General features: G+C 36.5%; 1 protein-coding gene across 1 annotated transcript in view; it reads left to right on the forward strand.

The window, feature by feature from the left end:
- The window catches only part of itpr2 (inositol 1,4,5-trisphosphate receptor, type 2), an 83,109-nt gene extending 66,465 nt beyond the window's left edge, over positions 1-16,644 (forward strand). Inside the window, exons 53-57 of the mRNA XM_058750887.1 lie at positions 3,963-4,093; positions 4,523-4,688; positions 5,569-5,729; positions 13,688-13,849; positions 15,870-16,644. Of these exons, the coding sequence (XP_058606870.1) occupies positions 3,963-4,093; positions 4,523-4,688; positions 5,569-5,729; positions 13,688-13,849; positions 15,870-15,953 (704 nt within the window). The 3' untranslated portion in view covers positions 15,954-16,644. The remainder of the gene's footprint in view (positions 1-3,962; positions 4,094-4,522; positions 4,689-5,568; positions 5,730-13,687; positions 13,850-15,869) is intronic.
- Positions 16,645-20,225: the final 3,581 nt, after the last annotated feature.

A 20,225-nucleotide genomic window follows, 5' to 3' on the forward strand; every position in this document is an offset into this window, starting at 1 on the left:
TTTAATAGATTTTTTTCATATTGTGAAGGACATCAAGAATAATTCAGTACTATTTACTGTGTAGCACTGCAGTTTCTCTTTTGATTTCACCTCTGTCTCACCCTTCAGCTGAATGTTCTTGCATAATCTGCAATAGTGGTGACATGTCGTGTGATTTGCATGTGCATGTGTGTTTATGGTTTTCCTAAGTGTGTGTTTGTAAAGGGCTGGTCCTGAGTATCTGTTATAGAGGTTAAAGTGCTGTATGTGTGTTGAGGAGATGACTCATGTGCTTCTTTGTTCTGCTTTGCCCTGTGAGTCTTTAAATATCACCTGTTCTTCTAGATATCAACACGTGCGCTCTCTTTCTCTCTCACACTCACCCTCTTTCTTTCTTTTGACCTCTGCGGTCTCTCTCTATGTCCCTCACTTATTCCTTACTTACCTTTCCATGCTCATTACTTTGAGCTCCCTGTCTTTCTTGCTTTGTGTCTTTTCTTAGTCTCTGTTTTTTCTTTATATGTACTGTATATATACAGTGGAGTCCACTTGTGAAAATCTCTAATTTGAATTTAATAGAAATAGAGGGATGGAATGATTGATGAATTGATCAATTGACTCAAACAAATGTATCATCTTGTTTATATATTAATAAAATGTAAATTCTATATGTATAGTGTTAGATCTGAATAGATTATTGTAAATCTAAATATTTGAATATTTTGATTTGAATATGTAGTTATAAATTTGAAGAGATACAAATCTGCTTAGATAAATATTTACAAAATAAATGTAGAAGTAAAAATTCTAAATGTATAATATGAATAGATAATTATACATCTAAATATATTGAACATGTTTAAATATACTGAATATATAGTTAGTTCTGAATAGACTATATATCTAAATATGTAAAGAATTATGTGAAATTAATTATATATATATATATATATATATATATATATATATATATATATATATATATATATATATATATATATATATATATATATATATATATATATATATATATATATATATATATATATATATATATATATATATAATATACTTTTTTATTTTTATATATATATATAGAGAGAGAGAGTAAGAATCATAATTATATAGTTATGATTATAAAATTAAATGCATGTTTAAATAAATAAGTACTAAACATCCTGAATATATATATATATCATATTATGTTGGAAAACTGCCATTCGGCCCAGATTCTGAAGGGAGGGCATCATCTTCTGCTTCAGAATGTCACAGTACATGTTGGAATCCATGTTTTCCTCAATGAACCGCAGCTCCCCAGTACCAGCAGCACTCATGCAGCCCCAGACCATGATGCTACCACCACCATGCTTGACTGTAGGCAAGATACAATTTTCTTGGTACTCCTTGGTGGTACTCACCAGGGTGTCACCACACATGCTCACCATCTGAGCCAAACAAGTTTACCTTAGACTCATCAGACCACAGGACATGGTTCCAGTAACTCATGCTCTTGGGCAGGTTCTCTTCAGCAAACTGTTTGCATGCTTTTTTTGTGAGCCAGCTTCAGAAGAGGCTTCCTTCTGGGACGACAGCCATGCAAACCGACTTGTTGCAGTGTGCGGCGTATGGTCTGAGCACTGACAAGCTGACCTTCCACTTCTGCAACCTCTAAAGCAATGCTGGCAGCACTCATGCGTCTGTTTTTTGAAGCCAGCTTCTGCACCTGACGCACAGCATGAAGACCTAACTTCTTTGATTGACCCTTGCGAGGCCTGTTCCGAGTGAAACCCGTCTTGGAAAAATCTCTTTATGACACTGGCCACTGTACTGTAACTCAGTTTCAGGTGTTACCAAACTTCTCATAGCCTCGGCCATCTTTGTGGAGAGCAACAATTCTAATTCTCAAATCCTCAGAGTTATTTGCCATATTGAACATCCAGCGGTCAGTATGAGAGAATTATATTCAAAGCACCAAATTATTACTGCTCTAAAACAAGATACACAAATTGGTATAGTCCTGTCAAGCAGACAAAAACATGAACATGATGAATAGGACATGTGGCTTTGCATGGTTAAACGACATATAGCTGTTATGTTATGGTACTTTTGTTGCCAGCTATTTTGACAATAATGGCTGTATGTAGAGTTATTTTCAGAGGACAGTAAATCTGTGCTGTTATACAAGTTGCACGTTGACTACTCTAAATAAAATATATCCAAGTTTCATTTCTATAGAATTGTCCCTTGAAAATACTAAAATGATTGCCGAAATATGAGGGATGTACTCACTTTTGTGAGATACTGTGTATATATATATATAATGTATATGTATATATGTACAGGTGCTGGTCATATAATTAGAATATCATCAAAAAGTTGATTTATTTCACTAATTCCATTCAAAAAGTTAAACTTGTATATTATATTCATTCATTACACACAGACTGATATATTTCAAATGTTTATTTCTTTTAATTTTGATGATTAGAGCTTACAGCTCATGAAAGTCAAAAATCAGTATCTCAAAATATTAGAATATTACTTAAGACCAATACAAAGAAAGGATTTTTAGAAATCTTGGCCAACTGAAAAGTATGAAAATGAAAAGTATGAGCATGTACAGCACTCAATACTTAGTTGGGGCTCCTTTTGCCTGAATTACTGCAGCAATGCGGCGTGGCATGGAGTCGATCAGTCTGTGGCACTTTTCAGGTGTTATGAGAGCCCAGGTTGCTCTGATAGTGGCCTTCAGCTCATCTGCATTGTTGGGTCTGGTGTCTCTCATCTTCCTCTTGACAATACCCCATAGATTCTCTATGGGGTTCAGGTCAGGCGAGTTTGCTGGCCAATCAAGCACAGTAACACTATGGTCATTGAACCAGCTTTTGGTACCTTTGGCAGTGTGGGCAGGTGCCAAGTCCTGCTGGAAAATGAAATCAGCATCTCCATAAAGCTTGTCAACAGAAGGAAGCATGAAGTGCTCTAAAATTTCCTGGTATACGGCTGTGTTGACTGTGGACATCAGAAAACACAGTGGACCAACACCAGCAGATGACATGGCAGCCCAAATCATCACTGACTGTGGAAACTTCACACTGGACTTCAAGCAACATGGATTCTGTGCCTCTCCACTCTTCCTTCAGACTCAGGGACCTTGATTTCCAAATGAAATGTAAAATGTACTTTCATCTGAAAAGAGGACTTTTGACCACTGAGCAACAGTCCAGTTCTTTTTCTCCACAGCCCAGTTAAGACGCTTCTGACGTTGTCTCTGGTTCAGAAGTGGCTTGGTAGCCCTTTTCCTGAAGACATCTGAGCGTGGTGACTCTTGATGCACTGACTCCAGCTTCAGTTCTCTCCTTGTGAAGCTCTCCCAAGTGTTTGAATCGGCTTTGCTTGACTGTATTCTCAAGCTTGCGGTCATCCCTGTTGCTTGCGCACCTTTTCCTACCCAAATTTTTCCTTCCAGTCAACTTTGCATTTAATATGCTTTGATACAGCACTCTGTAAACAGCCACACCTTTCAGTAATGACCTTCTGTGACTTACCCTCTTTGTGGGGGGTGTCAATGTTCGTCTTCTGGATCATTGCCAAGTCAGCAGTCTTCCCCATTATTGTGGTTTCAAAGAACAAGAGATACCCAGAATTTATACTGTAGGGATAGTCATTTATTCAAACTCAAATGTAAATATTCTAATATTTTGAGATACTGATTTTTGACTTTCATGAGCTGTAAGCGCTAGTCATCAAAATTAAAAGAAATAAACATTGAAATATATCGGTCTGTGTGTAATGAATGAATATAATATACAAGTTTCACTTTTTGAATGGAATTAGCGAAATAAATACATTTTTTGATAATATTCTAATTATATGACCAGCACCTGTATATGTATATGTGTGTGTATATGTATATAGTCACAAACGTTTGAAACTGTTATTTTATCAGTGCTCGTAAATTTTTGTGTGTATGTTCATTCCAGTGGAAGAACAGGATGAAGATGGTACAGAGCGTGTGTGTGACACCCTGCTGATGTGCATCATTACGGTTCTGAACCACGGGCTGAGGAACGGAGGAGGAATCGCAGATGTTCTGCGCAAGCTCTCCAAAGAGGTGAACCGAACATCATCAACGCAGCACACTCAGACATGAGATCCGCCAATAAATCCTTTCCAGCGTCACTGTCTGTACTGTCAGTATAATCCATGTTTAAAGCTGTGGAATCTGCAGGCATCTGTACATCATGCTTTTACAGACCCCTGCATTCAGTTATACTCTCTCTGAGCATCTGTCTTTATGCTTTGAAGCATTGCAAAATCAGTCACGCCAGCTTCAAAGGGTCTATTTTAGGGATGATTGAAAACTGCAGATCAATAATAGATGATAACTGTATTTTTTTTGTAAAAATTGCTTTTAAAGATTAAGAATATGTAGTATCAGTGTATGTATGTGTATGTATGTGTGTATATATATATATATATTTATTTATTTATTTTTATATATAATATCTTCATGTATAACTCCCTTATTGTTGCTCCTCAGGAGCCCATGTTCCCGGCACGTGTCGTGTATGATCTCCTGTTCTTCTTCATTGTCATCATCATTGTGTTGAACCTCATCTTTGGTGTGATCATTGACACTTTCGCTGACCTGAGGAGTGAGAAACAGAGAAAGGAGGAAATTCTGAAGACCACATGCTTCATTTGTGGTATGTCTTGTTTGAAAGGGGCATATTTTGAGAAACAGGATTAGATAACAGCGGTCCTTGCTGTAAAACACAAAGATATTTATCAGAATGTTTAAGCTGCTCTTTTCTGCATAAATCAAAATGAGTAGTAGGTTCGTGATTGTTGAAATCCTCAAAATAAATTTTTTTTTTTTTTGTGAATCTTTCCACTGAATCAATTAATCTTCTAATCCTAAATTGGTATGATTCTTTAGGAAATGGGTGTGAATCAGTGAATTTTTAAAAATCATTATCCTGTTATTACAAATGACTGCAATATCAATTTGAAAAGTCAAATTGGTCAAACATTTTGGGGATCCTGGAAAAAGTTCAGTGCTATGATGAAGCATAAGATTTCAGTCTATTCCACATGCAGAAGTTACTTTAAAGTTACAGAAGCAAAAACTCTTATTCATAAGGGACAAAGTGAGGGCAAAAAATTGTCCAATAAAACTAAATTGTTTTTTTTAATGCAAAAAAAATAAGAAAAGTAGAATATAGCTTTTTTCAACATCTGCACAGCGGCAAACATCTTAGAATGGCTTGGAACTAGCCAGTGGGGCGGCTCTAAGCAGATGTCATGCCCTGTCACATTCTGTTACTCTGACTGCCTTTGAATTTGTATATGAGGACTGTGACAGGGCTTTTTATTTGATGGATTCAACTATGATCATGGTGACATTTACTCCACTTAGAAGGACATAAAGTCTATGTTAGAGTATAACTGATGTGGGAGAAAGTTTTATAGTGACTATAAACAGTGGAATACCGTGAATAAAACAATTGATTTTTATAGACCGAGTTGGCCTTTTCTTTGAAGAATCTTTAATATTTTTTATCTTTAATATTTTTTTATCTTTAGGCCTTGAGAGAGACAAGTTTGATAACAAGACCGTGTCGTTTGAGGAGCACATCAAGTCAGAGCACAACATGTGGCACTATTTGTACTTCCTGGTCTTGGTGAAGGTAAAGGACCCCACCGAGTACACGGGCCCTGAGAGCTACGTAGCCCAAATGATTAAGGTTAGTTCATCGCCATATTTGGTGCCATGATACATTGACCCTTAAAATGTATTTGGACACGTTCTGGTTATCATGTTCATAGTTAATGTGATGTGTGTCTACTCTGGTTAAACGTAAATAGGGAAGCTTGTTTCCTCCTCGTGAGAAAAGTAAGAACTGTGAGATAAACTTAGAACCGCAATTCTGAGATAAATTTGTAATTTGGAGAAGTCCAAATTAAGACTGCAATTTGATTGCCAGAATAGTCAAAATTGTGGGATGTAAATTTAAAATGTAAATTCAGCTTAAACTCTCAATTCTCAGAGTTGTGAGATGTAGTCAGAAAGTCAGAATTGTGAGAGAAAAAGTCACAATTGCCTTTTTATCTTTTTTTATTCTGTGGTGGAAAAAAAGCTTTCATGTACAAAAAGTCTTAAAAAAAAAAAAAAAAAGTAGTTATAAGAAAAGCATAATTTGAATTACATAATTTTCTTATGTAATGCAGTGAAATCCAGACATTTCAAATGTCCAAATACTTTTTTGGAGTCCACTGTATGTTAATCAGCTGACTTCCTTTCAGGAATGTTGTTTGTTTCGTCTCATTCAGTTATGTCTGTGCCAATATGTCATTATTTGACTGTCTTGTTTTTACAACAATTAACAATGTGTCAACTATGGCATTTAGTATTACACTTACTATTACACTTGGCATTAACATGCGATCACCGCGATCCGATCAAGCAAATCGGATTGTAAGTCAATCAGAACACGGCGCGTTTACACTTGGCAACATCAGCTGACTTCTCTATCTGGATAACTGATCGGATCTGTCTTTGTCACGCAATGTTTAAATAACTCTGCAGAGAATTGCCCGGTGCAAAGTCAACCTGAAGTGCTGGGTTTTCTTCTGAAAAGCATTTTCAGTCGCGGGGCATTTTACAAATCAAAGATAAGTGTAGGAGTCTCACTAGCGCTCCACATGGGCGTTCGCCGTCTTTCTTCTGACAGTTCGTGAGAGAGGGGGCGGCGTTTTGCGTGATGGCTGGATTGCATTTACATTACTGATACATTACAGATCTGATCACAATGCGTTCTCAACTGCCTCTGCACCAGGGCACGCTGATCGGATAACATTCCGATCAGAAGCGCGTTTACACTTGTCTTTTGAATGTGTATGTGGACAACATCTGGATACAGGTCGCATGTTAATGCCAAGTGTAAATGCAGCCTAAATCTCATTAATTCATGAATATGTTTATAAATATTAAAACACTTAATGGTACAATGAATATAATATAACTGGATTCTTGTTTGCATTGTCATTTTTTACATTGTTAGCAGTGACAAACCAAGGACTCGCTGGGAAACTGTGTGTGTGTTTATATCTCTGTCTCTGACTTTGAGCAGAGTGTCTTCAGTGAAAGGAGACAGTGAACTTCCTTAAAATAAGAGAGAGACTCCATTGATGGAGTTCCTAAAGTTTCTGTGTGTGTGTGCACACTCATTTGTTTGTTTATATATGTGTGTGTGACCTTCTGTTTCTGCTGGTATATCACAGAGCATACTGAAAGTAGTGTAGTAATTAGAACCCTTGTTAAGAGTGCTTCCTCTCTATGATAATGGGCCAAGTGGGGCTAATGTTCAGTGGAGGAGAGAGAACAGGAGTCTATGTGATTTCATGTAGAAAACTTATGTTTTGTGCAATAACGAATGTTGCACAAAAAGACTGATTTAATTGACTAGGCCAAAATAGATTTTGCACAATTCTAATTGTATTTACATAAATGCATACATGCATACATTTTGCAGCTGCTTAAAAGCATGAAGAATTGAAGAGAAAATATGATGGTTGATTTGTTATATAACTACACATAATTGCCATACTTTTACTTGTGTTATTTTAAAGTTTTGATAATGTATTAACTATTAATGTATTAATGTATAACTATTTATCTGTTATTCTAAAATGTAAAAAAAGAATGAGTTCATTGGCCATGACTTCATACATATGATTGGCAGTGCATATATACTAATGTTCAAATGTTTGATATCAAACTTTTAATGTTTTTTAAGTCTCTTTTGCTCACCAAGGCTGCATTTAAATTAAAATATTAATTTAAAAAAGGTGAAAATTGTGAAATATTCTAACAAATGAAATACAATTTTAATATATTTAAAATGTAATCCTGTGATGGCAAAGCTGAATTCTCAGCAGCCATTCCTTCAATCTTCAGTGTCACATGACCCTTCAGAAATCATTCTAATTTGCTGATTTGGTGCTCAAGAAACATTATTACATTTACATTTACATTTAGTCATTTTGCAGACGCTTTTATCCAAAGCGACTTACAATTTGGGGAATACATAAAGCGATTCATCTTGAAGAGGCAATCCGACAAACTAAGTGCTTGTAACACCAAGTCTCAGGCATTGTTTAAATAAGTATAAGCTAGCAAGGGAAGGAATAAATAAGGAGAAAGGATATTTTTTCAATCTAAAAATCTTTATAACGTTATACATTGCTGAATAAAAATCTAAGTGCACTGTTAGTGGCAGATGGTGATAAGCTGAAAAGGGCCAAAGGTTGCCCATTTTATCAGCCTGGCCAATAAAACGGCATGTTAGTAGACATGTGTTTGTATTCTGTGGAAATCTACAGAGCTTTCTGCAGGATTCTGCAGGCCCAGATTCCGTGAAGCTCTACTGATGACACACAGAGTTCTATTAGTACTATATTAACTAATTACTGTGAGTTGCTGCAAACACAAGGGCCCTCATTAAAGCTGAGATGGGAGAGATGAGGCATGGGCGACGCATAAATAACACTTATTTAGTTTCCTCAGTTTTTGTTCTGCCTCGTATAAAGATCTTCAGCTTTTGTAGTATAGCAGGCAGCGGGAAACAGTAACTGAATGTAAAATACTACAGTCTGGCTTTTAAATGAAGTGTGTGTGTGTGTGTGTGTGTGTGTGTGTGTGTGTGTGTGTGTGTGTGTGTGTTTGTTGACTCCAGTCACCTGAAAACACAACTAATGCAAATCTCTGCAAACCAGCTCACCCTAGCTTCTCTGCTCATATTCAAAGAGAAAAGTGCAGCACAGAGTTTCAACTGCAAGTTTACATTAAAGCAGGTGTGTGTGTGTGTGTGTGTGTGTGATTATCACTCACAGGCTGCTGGGAAGAGAGTGTGAGCAGGTACTGCAGCAGTCACAGCATTGTTATGTAACCCATCTCAAGTGGCCTGCTATTAGCTCAGCCTATCCTCACACGTGCTTTCCTGTCCCACACACACACACACACACACACACACCTGCTACGCCGCTCATTATCACACAGTGAGTCAGGCGTCTCCTTGGCAACACCATCGTCATGCACTGTCGGCAGGAACGTGAATAAAAAAACTCCTCGGCCTCTAGACTTGCGATCAATGCGAGTTCAAAGGTCACGTATTCACCGTTGGATCCGCTTCTCCCAGCTGGGCGTCTCGGGATGTGTGTATGTGTGTGAACGAATGACTGCAGGAGTGTGTGTGCAGCGGCCAGCCATGCTAATCAAACTGATTATTGCAATCATGCTGCTATTTCCAGAGCCGGTTTGATGGCAGCACTCTTCCATTATAAAACAGCAGCTTTATGGTGATGAGAGCCGAGGACACGTGATCGAACGATTATGCTGTCTGTCAGAGGGGAAAAGAAGTTTAATGGCACTTTAATGATAGCTCAAACACCTTTCCCACACACAAGTCTGCAGCAGCGTTAATGAGCTGAAGCGTGTGTGTGTGTGTGTGTGTGTGTGTGTGTATGTTTGTGAGGTGTTAGCTGCTACGTTATAAGGTGCTATTTGTGATTAGTGTATTTTTTTTTTTATGTTAAAATATTTTTGTCAATCTTAGTTGCAGGTTAATTTCGGGTTAATTTGGTTGTTTGCATACACTACTGTTCAAAGGTTGAGGGTTGATAAGATTTTTTTAAATGTTTTTGAAAGAAGTCTCTTATGCTCACCAAGGCTGCATTTATTTGATAAAAAATACAGTAAAAATTGTAATGTTGTGAAATATTGTTTCCAAGAAAATGTTTAAATGTTTTTCATGTTAATATATTTTAAAGTGTCATTTATTTCTGTGATGGCAAAGCTTAATTTTCAGCAGCCATTACTCCAGTCTTTAGTGTCACATGATCATTCAGAAACCATTCTAATATCCTGATTTGGTGCTCAAAAAAAGATTTCTTATTAGTATGAATGTTGAAAACACTTGTGCTGCCTAATATTATGCATTTTTGAAAGTTCAAAGGAACAGTATTTATTTGAAATAAGAATATTATGTAAACATTATAAATGTCTTCTTGATCAGTTGTGATCAATGTGTATTTGCTAAATAAAGTATGAATTTATTTAAAATCAGTGCTATAATGGATATTTAACTTATAATTTCAGTCTTTTAAATTCATTCAAAAATGTAATTATTTATTCACCACAGTTTATTCTAACCAATTACATAAATAATATTTCATGTTTTTACTGTATTTTTGATGAAATAAACACGGCCTTATTGAGCAGACGAGACTTCTTTCACAAAATCTACACTGTAAAAAAAAGCTGAGCCAACTTAAAATTTTAAGGCAACCAGCTTCAGCAGATTTTTGAGTTTGCTCAACTTATTTTTGTGGGAGATTCTCAAATTTTTGTTGTATAAACTTAAAACGACAAGTTGAGAACTCAAAAATCTGCTGAAGCTGGTTGCCTTAATTTTAAGTTGGCTCAACTTTCAGTTTGAAAGTTTTTTTTTTACAGTGTAGGAACACTTTACAGGATAGTCTAATTTGTTAACATTAGTTAATGCATTAACTAACAATGAGCAATATATTTTACAACATTCATTAACTTTCGTTAATGTTAGTTGCTCATTTTAATGTTAGTGCACATTAACTAATGTGAATATACAACTTTTGATCTTAAAAATGCATTAATAAATGTTGAGATTGACATTTAAGTAAAATTAAGAAATATAGTAGAAGTATTGTTCATTGTTAGTTTTACAGTATGTATCTAAAATCTTTCTTACCCCAAACTTTTTAACAGTAGTGCATATTCAATATATGAACAATATATATAATATTTGTCTTGCCTTGACCTTATGTGGCAACAGGAAGGCCCTTATCACTGAACGTTCAGTGTTTATTAATCATGTATAATTTTATGATAAGCTCAATGGTATCCAGGTTTCATGTCTCCACTCTGGCTTTCTATTTTATCCCCCCCCCCCCGCTGGCCAGTCATAACAGTGATGTTTTTCTTGTTTGTTTTTTAGCCCCCTTTGTATCCTAAGTGAAAAATGGGGTGGCTCATGAGACTCAACCCCTCACAATCTAGTCTCTGTTCATCCGTCCTCACTTCACCTATGTTTGCCCACTTCCTTTAATGTTTTTCATAGATTCATAATGCACCATTCCCTGGAACCAATTAGCAGCAATTTATTCCTAATTCTAATTTTCCCTTTCTTCCTATTTAAGATTCGATTGAAACCTTCAACTGGAAACCTTCGATTGAAACGGACTGCTCTTTTTCCAGCAAGATAGTCGCTGTGCCCCAATTTGATATGAAAGCGTGCTTGACCTTGTTCATGTGTCTGTTTCTTAGAAGAGCAGCGTGTTTATCCAGTGTGTTTTTCTTGGAAAGACTCATTTCCTATTGTATAGCAGAGAAAAGCACTGTGTTCGAATCAGAAGATGCGCGTGCCCGGGTGTGTCACCTCGTGAGCGTGAGTTTCATGATTGTGTAAGGGAAGGCAGTCTTTTCCCACCTCTAAACATATCCTGGAACTCTCTGTGCACCTTGCAGCACTCCTGTCAGGCTGACTGTGAAAAGCACCTTACATAACTGCTGTGATGAGCCACCGCTCTGTTACCCCCCTCCTTATCTCACACACCCCAGACTAGATAAACTCATATATATACACACTAATCACACACACGCTCACACACAGCAAATTGTAGAACGCAAACAAATATTTTGTACGTGAGCTACTGTGTGGGCACACACACTTTACAAACAGAATGACTCACTGTTATTATCTAAAACACACAAAAAAAAAAAAAACTCTGACTGCGGTTCATTTGCATGACTACTTCCTGTTTCTAGAGCTATCTTTGCATCCAGGGGTTTAAAGTGTCCAGATTTACCTCTATATGCTTTAACTTTTGAAGGAAAAAGCTTGAGGGAGTTTCAACACGCTGGCTCATATTCATGAGCTTGCTTTTGCAAGTAGATATGGGTCATGATGATCAACTTTGTTGTCCATGCTCTAGTCTAGTCAGGTGATAATTCGCAGCACAAAGCCATTTAACATTTTAATAGTCTGGGTCTCATTTTCTTTTAATATGTGTCTAATTTGGATAGATTCAGCTTTTCAATCAAAGGAATGAATTGGATTTTAAAAATATATTATAATAATTTTATTATATAATAATCATTTTTTATTTTATTGTTTTTTTTTAAATAAATGCATCCGAAGTGAGCATGACAGACTTCTTTCAAAAACATAAAAAAATCTTTTTACACCCTAAACTTCAACAGCAGTGTAAACTTTCTGTGAAGATTCTATCCGCAACCTGATCAAAACAGATTTGTAACCCATTTTTGAGGCCTACCATTTCTTAGTGGCAACATGCTGTGCTTTAGTGTGCTACAGTCTTTGAGGCCTTTAACAGCAACTGTTATGCAACAAAACTCTGCTGCTTCACTTGCACTGTAGAGTGTGAGACTGTCAGCAGGGTAAAACATCCTCCAGTAAGTAGTGTCGTTAAATCCTAGAGCCATTAAACCCACTTTTTTAACTCATTCATCACATTCAGCAATGATTTTGAAGACAATTACCCTTATACTTCAAGTCACCTGCTGTGAGCGAGGTTCCTGTTATTATGTACTGTATAATCTGTGAGTTTTTCTGTGAGAACTGTTTTTGTTTTGTAGTTTTTTAATGTAATTATTTGTTGAATATATCTGTTAAGAGTGCACTTAACCCATTAGTCCATATATCACGGAAAAATTTCACTTTTTCAGCATTATTGGTTCTGAAATTTTTTTTCCAATGAATAAAAAAAAAAAAAAAAAAACTAAATATTCGGCAGCCATTACTCCAGTCTTTATTAGCCGGGTTTCCATTACAGATTTGTGCAAAACTTTTGCGATATTTTATAAATGTTGATAAAAACCTATTGCGAATTTCCATTAACCGATGTTAAATGACTAAAACGTAATTTTTTTCCCACTCGTGATAAGTCATGGTGATGGATGTTCATAGGTTTACGTATATTGTAGCCACCACGCTAGCTATTATCTTTAATTAAAGGAGACGTAGGCGTGTAACTTTAGCGAAGCAGTGCGGAGAGCCACTTCTGGGACGCTTCTGAAACATGCCGCAGCGCAGCTGGTATAAACACAAACATTGACTAGAGTGGCCGGAATATATTATTTTTTCGAATTGCCTTTTTTGTGATTATATGGGAGTTTTTGCTAAATTTACGTGTTTCCATTAGACGAATTTGCGCAATTTGAAGGCTACTGCAGCGTCACATGATCCTTCAGAAATCATTCTAATATGCTGATTTTCTACTCAAGAAACATTTCTTACTATCAATGCTGATAACAGTTGTTGCTTAATATTTTAACTGTGATTTAAGTAGAAGTGGAAACCGATAATTTTTTCAGGAGTCTTCAAAGGAACAGCATTTATTTGAAGTAATTTTTTGTGACATTGCAAAAGCCTACTGTCACTTTTGATCAACTTTCATCCTTGCTAAATAAAGGGATTAATTTATTTAAAAAAATATAAAAAGCTTACTGAATTGAATGATATAATGTAAATGTGTAACATCCAGTATGTCTGAACCATGTCTACCGCAAAATAGTTAGATGCCATTTAATTTATAAGATGTTTGGGAAGTTTTCCAAGTAAAGTTCACATCTGCCTCTTTCCTTCAGGAGAAGAATCTGGACTGGTTTCCACGGATGAGGGCCATGTCTTTGGTGAGCTCTGAGGGAGAGAGTGAACAGAACGAGATCCGATCGCTGCAGGAGAGGCTGGACACCACCGTCGGTCTCGTGGTTCAGCTGTCTTCCCAGCTGTCTGAGCTTAAAGAACAGGTAACATACAGCACGCCGTCCAATGGGACAGCCCGGTTTCACAGAGCAAAGCAGTGTTTTTCCTCACGGGGCCTCTGAAGTGTTTACTATTAGGCCCTGCTGTGGAAGTGCGTCAGAGCAGGGGTGGGGCGGTGCCCCGGGGCCATATGGATGTTCCGGCTGTGCTCCGCTGTGTCGGATCACTGCCATCACCTGCCTGGCCCACATGTGATTCCACACAAACAGTTTAACCAATTCACATGACACAGGGAGAGGGAGAGCTTTGGGTTCTAATGGGATGATGCTGGAAAGAAATTGCTGCCCCATGGCTCATTTTTTTAAGTTTCTCACTAAGGTCTGCATGTTCATTTGACCTTACTCGCACGTAAACACACAGAAACTGCACAGTCATTGGGAATCGGCACTGATCCAAACCAGTGAGCCTGAAACAGTGGAACCAGAACTGTTAACCACGCTGTGGTGCTGCTCACATCCTCCAGCGGTCCTTCTGATTCCTGGCGGTCACGAGGAGCGGGCTTACTGTAATTCTCCTGGCAGCGCTGGATGTTAAATAACTTATTAAAGTGATTTCTTCTCCGACAGCCAGGCCTAATTAAACAGATCCTCCTCACCTCTCAGCTCGAGCCAGGCTGAGATCCAGCTCAGATGCGGTAGGCGAAATCCGAACTTGTCATGTGTGCAGACAAACAGGCTCTCTCTGATTCAGTGTAGCACACTGTGTTCCACCTCCATTTTCTTGCTAGGGCTGTTTACTTGGAAGTTCCTTCTCTTTGTCTGGAACGGCCATGAGGTCAAAAAGATACATGTTGGTTCAAACCCAGTGTGTTTGGGAAAGTAAAAAAGTGACCCATGTTTTGACATTGGTGCAAATGACTATGTTGTAAAGGAAAAATTGTCATTGTCGTGTTGTTCCAAACTTTTTTCCATCTGTGGAGCAATAAGATATTTTGAAGAATGTTGGTTACCAAACAGTTTGTCTATCCTTTTAAACAGACTTCACGTTGAGAGTGTAGAAATGACACTCTAAAATGGTGATTATGGAGGCAACTTGATAAGTTTTGAAACAGAATAATTGTCTGTGCTGTCACATTAGCAAAATTTCACTGTGAAAAAAGTCCATTGTCTATTGTCAGAGGAGTAGCTCAGAAGTCACTTTCGAACCAAGCAGCTTTCTGTCGGTCAATACGGCAAATTCTTGAAAAATTTGCATGAGAAACTCACAAACTGACTAGATATTGCTCACATAATTTCACTGCACAACCATAAATGTAAATGCATCTTCAGAAAGTACACTATTAGAGGATCTGTGAAATTTACAGTAAAAAAAGTGGCAGCTTTGGTTACTAGAATTTTACTGTAAAAAAAAAAAAGAGAGCATTTACAGATTGAATTAGTTAATTTACTGTTAAAATCCCAAATTTACAGTTAAAAGATTTAAAATCTAATGATAACCACCTTACAAACAGGTGGTGGAGAGAAAGCCACATGATTCAATCAATCTATTTTTTTACTCAGAAATTACATTAATGATCTTTTTTAATTCTCCTTTTTTTTTCAAATATCAAATTGGAAGATTGTGTATATAATTATCTTAATCATTTAATTATTTAAAAATATATATTTTGGTTTGGAAAAATATTGTTAAATTATTGTATACAGCTCATTAAATTATTATTGTTAAGACTATTTTAAATCTTGTTACCAATCTAAAATGTAGTTGAGTTTCTTTATCAGAATAGGTTTGGAGATATGTAGCATTATATAAAATGCTCAAAGCACTTGGCTTTTTGCTTCACATACAGCCTTTCGCTATGAATCTAGCCGTTCATGCTGATATGATGTACAATAAAAAATAATATAATTAATAATAATATATTATTATTATTATTATTTATTTTTGTATTTTTTTTTTAATTAAATTTTTTTGGAGCTGATAGCCTTGTGGGATAATGTTTTTGTAATTTGATGCAGCTGAATGGGCTTCCCTGTTTAATATGTGTGTTTTTCTGCACATGTACAGATGACAGAGCAAAGGAAGAATAAACAGAGACTAGGCTTCCTGGGACCATCACAGATGAACCATCAAATCCCCCCTGGACACTGAGGACGACTCATCGCACCTCTCCACACACACTCACACACAGATGCTGATGTTCACACCATGAACAACACTACACTCATGGTGATATCACACTTTACATCATGACATTACAGTTGTCCAGTTAGATCTTACAGACTTGAGCGTTGGTTTGTAAGTGTTGTCCCATTTAGATCTTCTAGACGGAGGGCGTTTGGAAATATACAGAGTGTGTTTGTTTGGAAAATCATGAACCCTGTGCGTATGAGGGCTCACATCAGATGACTCAGACAGTCTTTGGAAGGGCTGTCTGAATTTGTTTGTTTTTTTTTTGTTTTTTTTAAAGCGTCAAGTATTAACTCCCTCACATTTTAAATGTCCTGTTCATAACTGGAGTATTGCTGTAATTCAATGTGGACTTTAGTCTGTGCTGGAATAACTGGAGATAAAGTGCCTTCAAACAATTTAATAGTTTTTTATAATTCAAATTCACTATTACTTTAATGAAAGATATAAGACTTGGAAACTGTCATCTCATAATCAGACAATCATGTGACTGTTGGAATCCATTTGTGTCACCTTCTACAAAGACCTAAACGCTAGCCTTAACTCTTAAATGATGATAATTTTTATTGTGTATTTTGTGTTGGAGATGTGTCTAGCATATTTGTGCTTGCCTTATATAAAGTTGTACAGAAAATAATAAAGAATTTATATTTGGTATTACAATGGTTACTGTGACTCTCTATTCTTTAAACCATTTAGAAACTCTGAGATTTAGAGGGTTAAACTATGTGAAACAATAGAAGCAATCCTTTTTGGGATATTTAGGCATCTATGCAAGGATTGAGATCATTTTATAAATGATGAATATGCATTTGTTGTGTCTGCACTGATTGCTGATACGAGGCACCTGTTATCAGATCTGTGTACAGAGTTCAGATTTATACACCAGCAGTGGATCTCAAATGCTATTTTAGTGGTCGTGGCAACTTGACCGTACTAGAACAGTTTAGCACACAAAGTTAACAAACAAAAAAAGCATTTAAATAAGACACCCAGCATTATAATGTAATATTGATTAAAACTACTACAGAATTGTGACATGATCCTTCAGAAATTATTCTAATATGCTGATCTGGTGCTCAAGAAACTTTTCTTGTTATTATCAATGTTGAAAACAGTTGTGCTACTTAACATTTTTGTGGATACAAACAGCAATTATTTAAAATAGATTGTGTTTTTTTCTAATATTATCTGTGAGCCCATCCAACAGACCTATGACCTATTTATGAGTCGTGGCCCACCAGTGGAAGACCACTGTTCAGGAGAGTAACCTGAACTTGAGCGTGTGACAGTATTTTTAGATTATAGTTCCTTCTTTTATTTTTAAAACAATATAGCAGTATAACAAGTATAACAATAATTACAACAAATATAGCGTTTTTTTTGTTGTTTAATTTGTAGCTTTAAATTGGCACAATTAAATCTACAATAAAAGATAATAAAATTGTCTTATTTTTCCTTTTATTTTTTCTAATTCTACAATTATATTCTAAATATATAAATCTATAAGCTTGAGTTTAACTGAAATGTTTGAAGAAGTCAAGTCTAATGTGTTTGATGTTGATAGTTATTTCCATCAAATAAAATATCTGGTAATAGTTCACCCAAAAATGAAAATGTACTCACCCTGAGGCCATCCAAGATGTAGATACATTTCAAATTTAGTGTGACGTCACTTGCTCGCCATCATTAAGGCATTTAAACTGATTCAGACGAGATGACCAGCACTCAGATTTTCATTTCACAAGACGTTAATTGATGTACTGAAGTCGTGTGATGTTTTTGTCAGCTGTTGGGACTCTCATTCTGACGGCACCCATTCACTGCAGAGGATCCATTGGTCAACAAGTGATGTAATGCTAAATTTTTCCAAATCTGTTCTGATGAAGAAACAAACTCATCTGCATCTTGAATGGCCTGAGGGTGTGTAAATTTTCAAATAAACTGTGAACTGTTTCTTTAACCTATGGTACTCTGGTGTTTTTCGGGTACCGGATTGTGCCTAGTTACTTGAGAGTGCAAAGATTCACGTCTGCTCGTGCCTTCACTCTGGCACGAGTTAAACTTAGCCCCTGACGGCTCCATTATAGCCCACAGCTGTCACTAAGCAGGGGAAAGTCCAGCACGTCTGGAATTCTCCATCAGGCAGGAGAAGACAGTTAGTTGGATAACTGCCACTCTCACTAACTGATCGCTCATCTGTCGGAAGGCACGTCTTTCCAACATGAAACAGGAACAATTAAATAGAAATAAATGTCATGGATATTGACCTTATGTAGCCCCGCCCCTTTTGTAGCTCTTCGTTTGTTTTCTGTCTTCTGTTTGTAGCCTATTTCCACAGTGATATCGCGGATTTATGAATGAACCGCTGGTTTTAAAATCTTACTGGTCTACTGACATTTGTTAAGACATTTGCTTTAAACTTTACACTGCTCACAATAACTTAACTCTACAATACATAAATCCACTTCACCAGCTAAATTACTCTTAGACAGCGATGCCATAGAAATATACAGAGCTACAGCACAAACGGAAGTTCAAAGACAATATTCTAAAGATGGTGAAGTGCTTGTTTCGCTGGAGAATAAGGTCAAATATAGCAGTTATTCAATGGTTTATCGTGTCATACATATAAATTCAGTTTTCCCTCAGCGTGCATGTCCATATTTGAACTGGTTTGGCATGGACATTTGGGCTTCGCGCGTCCAGAGTTCGAGTCCCAGCCAGGGTTGCCAGGTTTTCACAACAAATCTAGCCCAAAACTACCCCAATCGCGTTTCCCGGAAAGAAATGCGTTCCAGGGGTAAAATACACAGTTGTTGGCAGGGTTTCCCTGGTAAAATTCGCATTTTAGGGGCTAAATATCACGTTATTGGGGTCGCTTAAACCAGCTGACATGAAAAACAACCCGAGGCAACAGTGTTAAAGTAGCCCAATTCCGCGGTAAAAACGCAGACATGGCAACACTGGTCCCAGCGTACGGACCTTTTCTGATCCAATCCCACTTTCTACCTTCCACGTCGCTTCCTGTCATTGAACTGCCCTTTCGCAAAAAATGGCAAAAATAAATCTTTAAAAAATATTTGAATTGTATTTAATGATGATAAGATTTGATCCCTCCTTCACGTGCACTCTTTCTCACAGTTCAGTCATGCAGGTGTGCAGTTATTAACGCAAGAGAGTGAACAACATCCTGCATAAACACACTCATTTATCTAAATATACCACCCTCCCTTCCTTCTTTTTGCATGTGATGGGTCTGCATGTGATTGTGCGTGTTGTTGTCATGCTGGTTGGTCGGAGAGCAGATGAGATCTGTCACATGAGCTCGTATCGGAGCGGCGAGAGATCGCCCCTGCTGCACTCTTTCCTAAAAGCACTGCAATTCAAGGGGGATTTTTCATTTGACTCAGCGTTCCTGCTTAATTTAATAGTGTACGGAGTGACTCGCTGAAGTTCTGCTGCAGAGACTGGGGAGATCTGCAAGAATATGGTTCTGTTACGGGAGTACTTCACCCAAAAATTTTGATTGTGCCATTTATGCATCCTGATGTCATTCCAAACCCCTTTGACATTATTCTGTGGAATGCAAAAGATGTTTATCAAAATGTTCACGCTGCTCATTTCCATACAGTGAAAGAAAATGGTGACCTTATCTGTCAAATACAAAGTTTTATGATAATTTTTTTTTTATCTTCAGCCCATGGTCACTATTCACATTACAGATTCACAAACACCTACCGTTCATTTTTTTATTTATTTATTTATTTTTTTTTTGTTTAAAGAAATTAATACTTTTATTCAGCAGTGATGCATTAATTTGATCAAAAGCGACTGTAAAGATTTGATAATGTTTCGAAATATTTCTATTTCAAATAAAAGCTGTTCTTCTGAACATTTTATTAATCATGCTCAGTGCAACTATTTTTAACACTGATAATAATAAGACTAAATCAGCATATTAGAATGATTTCTGAAGGATCATTTGACACTGAAGACTGAAGTAATGATGCTGAAAATTTAGCTTTGCTTTTAGAGGAATAAATTACGTTTTAAAATATATAGAGAACCGTTATTTGAAATTGTATTAATATTTAACAATATTACTGTTTTTACTGTTTTTGATAAATCCAAACTTTTGAACGGTACTGTACAGTATTATTCACACACAATAAACTATAAAAATGAACAAACCTTATTTATTTTTAATAATAATAAAAAATAATAATATAG

This window comes from Onychostoma macrolepis, chromosome 18 (genome assembly GCF_012432095.1).
Source record: "Onychostoma macrolepis isolate SWU-2019 chromosome 18, ASM1243209v1, whole genome shotgun sequence".
Taxonomy (NCBI): Eukaryota; Metazoa; Chordata; class Actinopteri; order Cypriniformes; family Cyprinidae; genus Onychostoma; species Onychostoma macrolepis.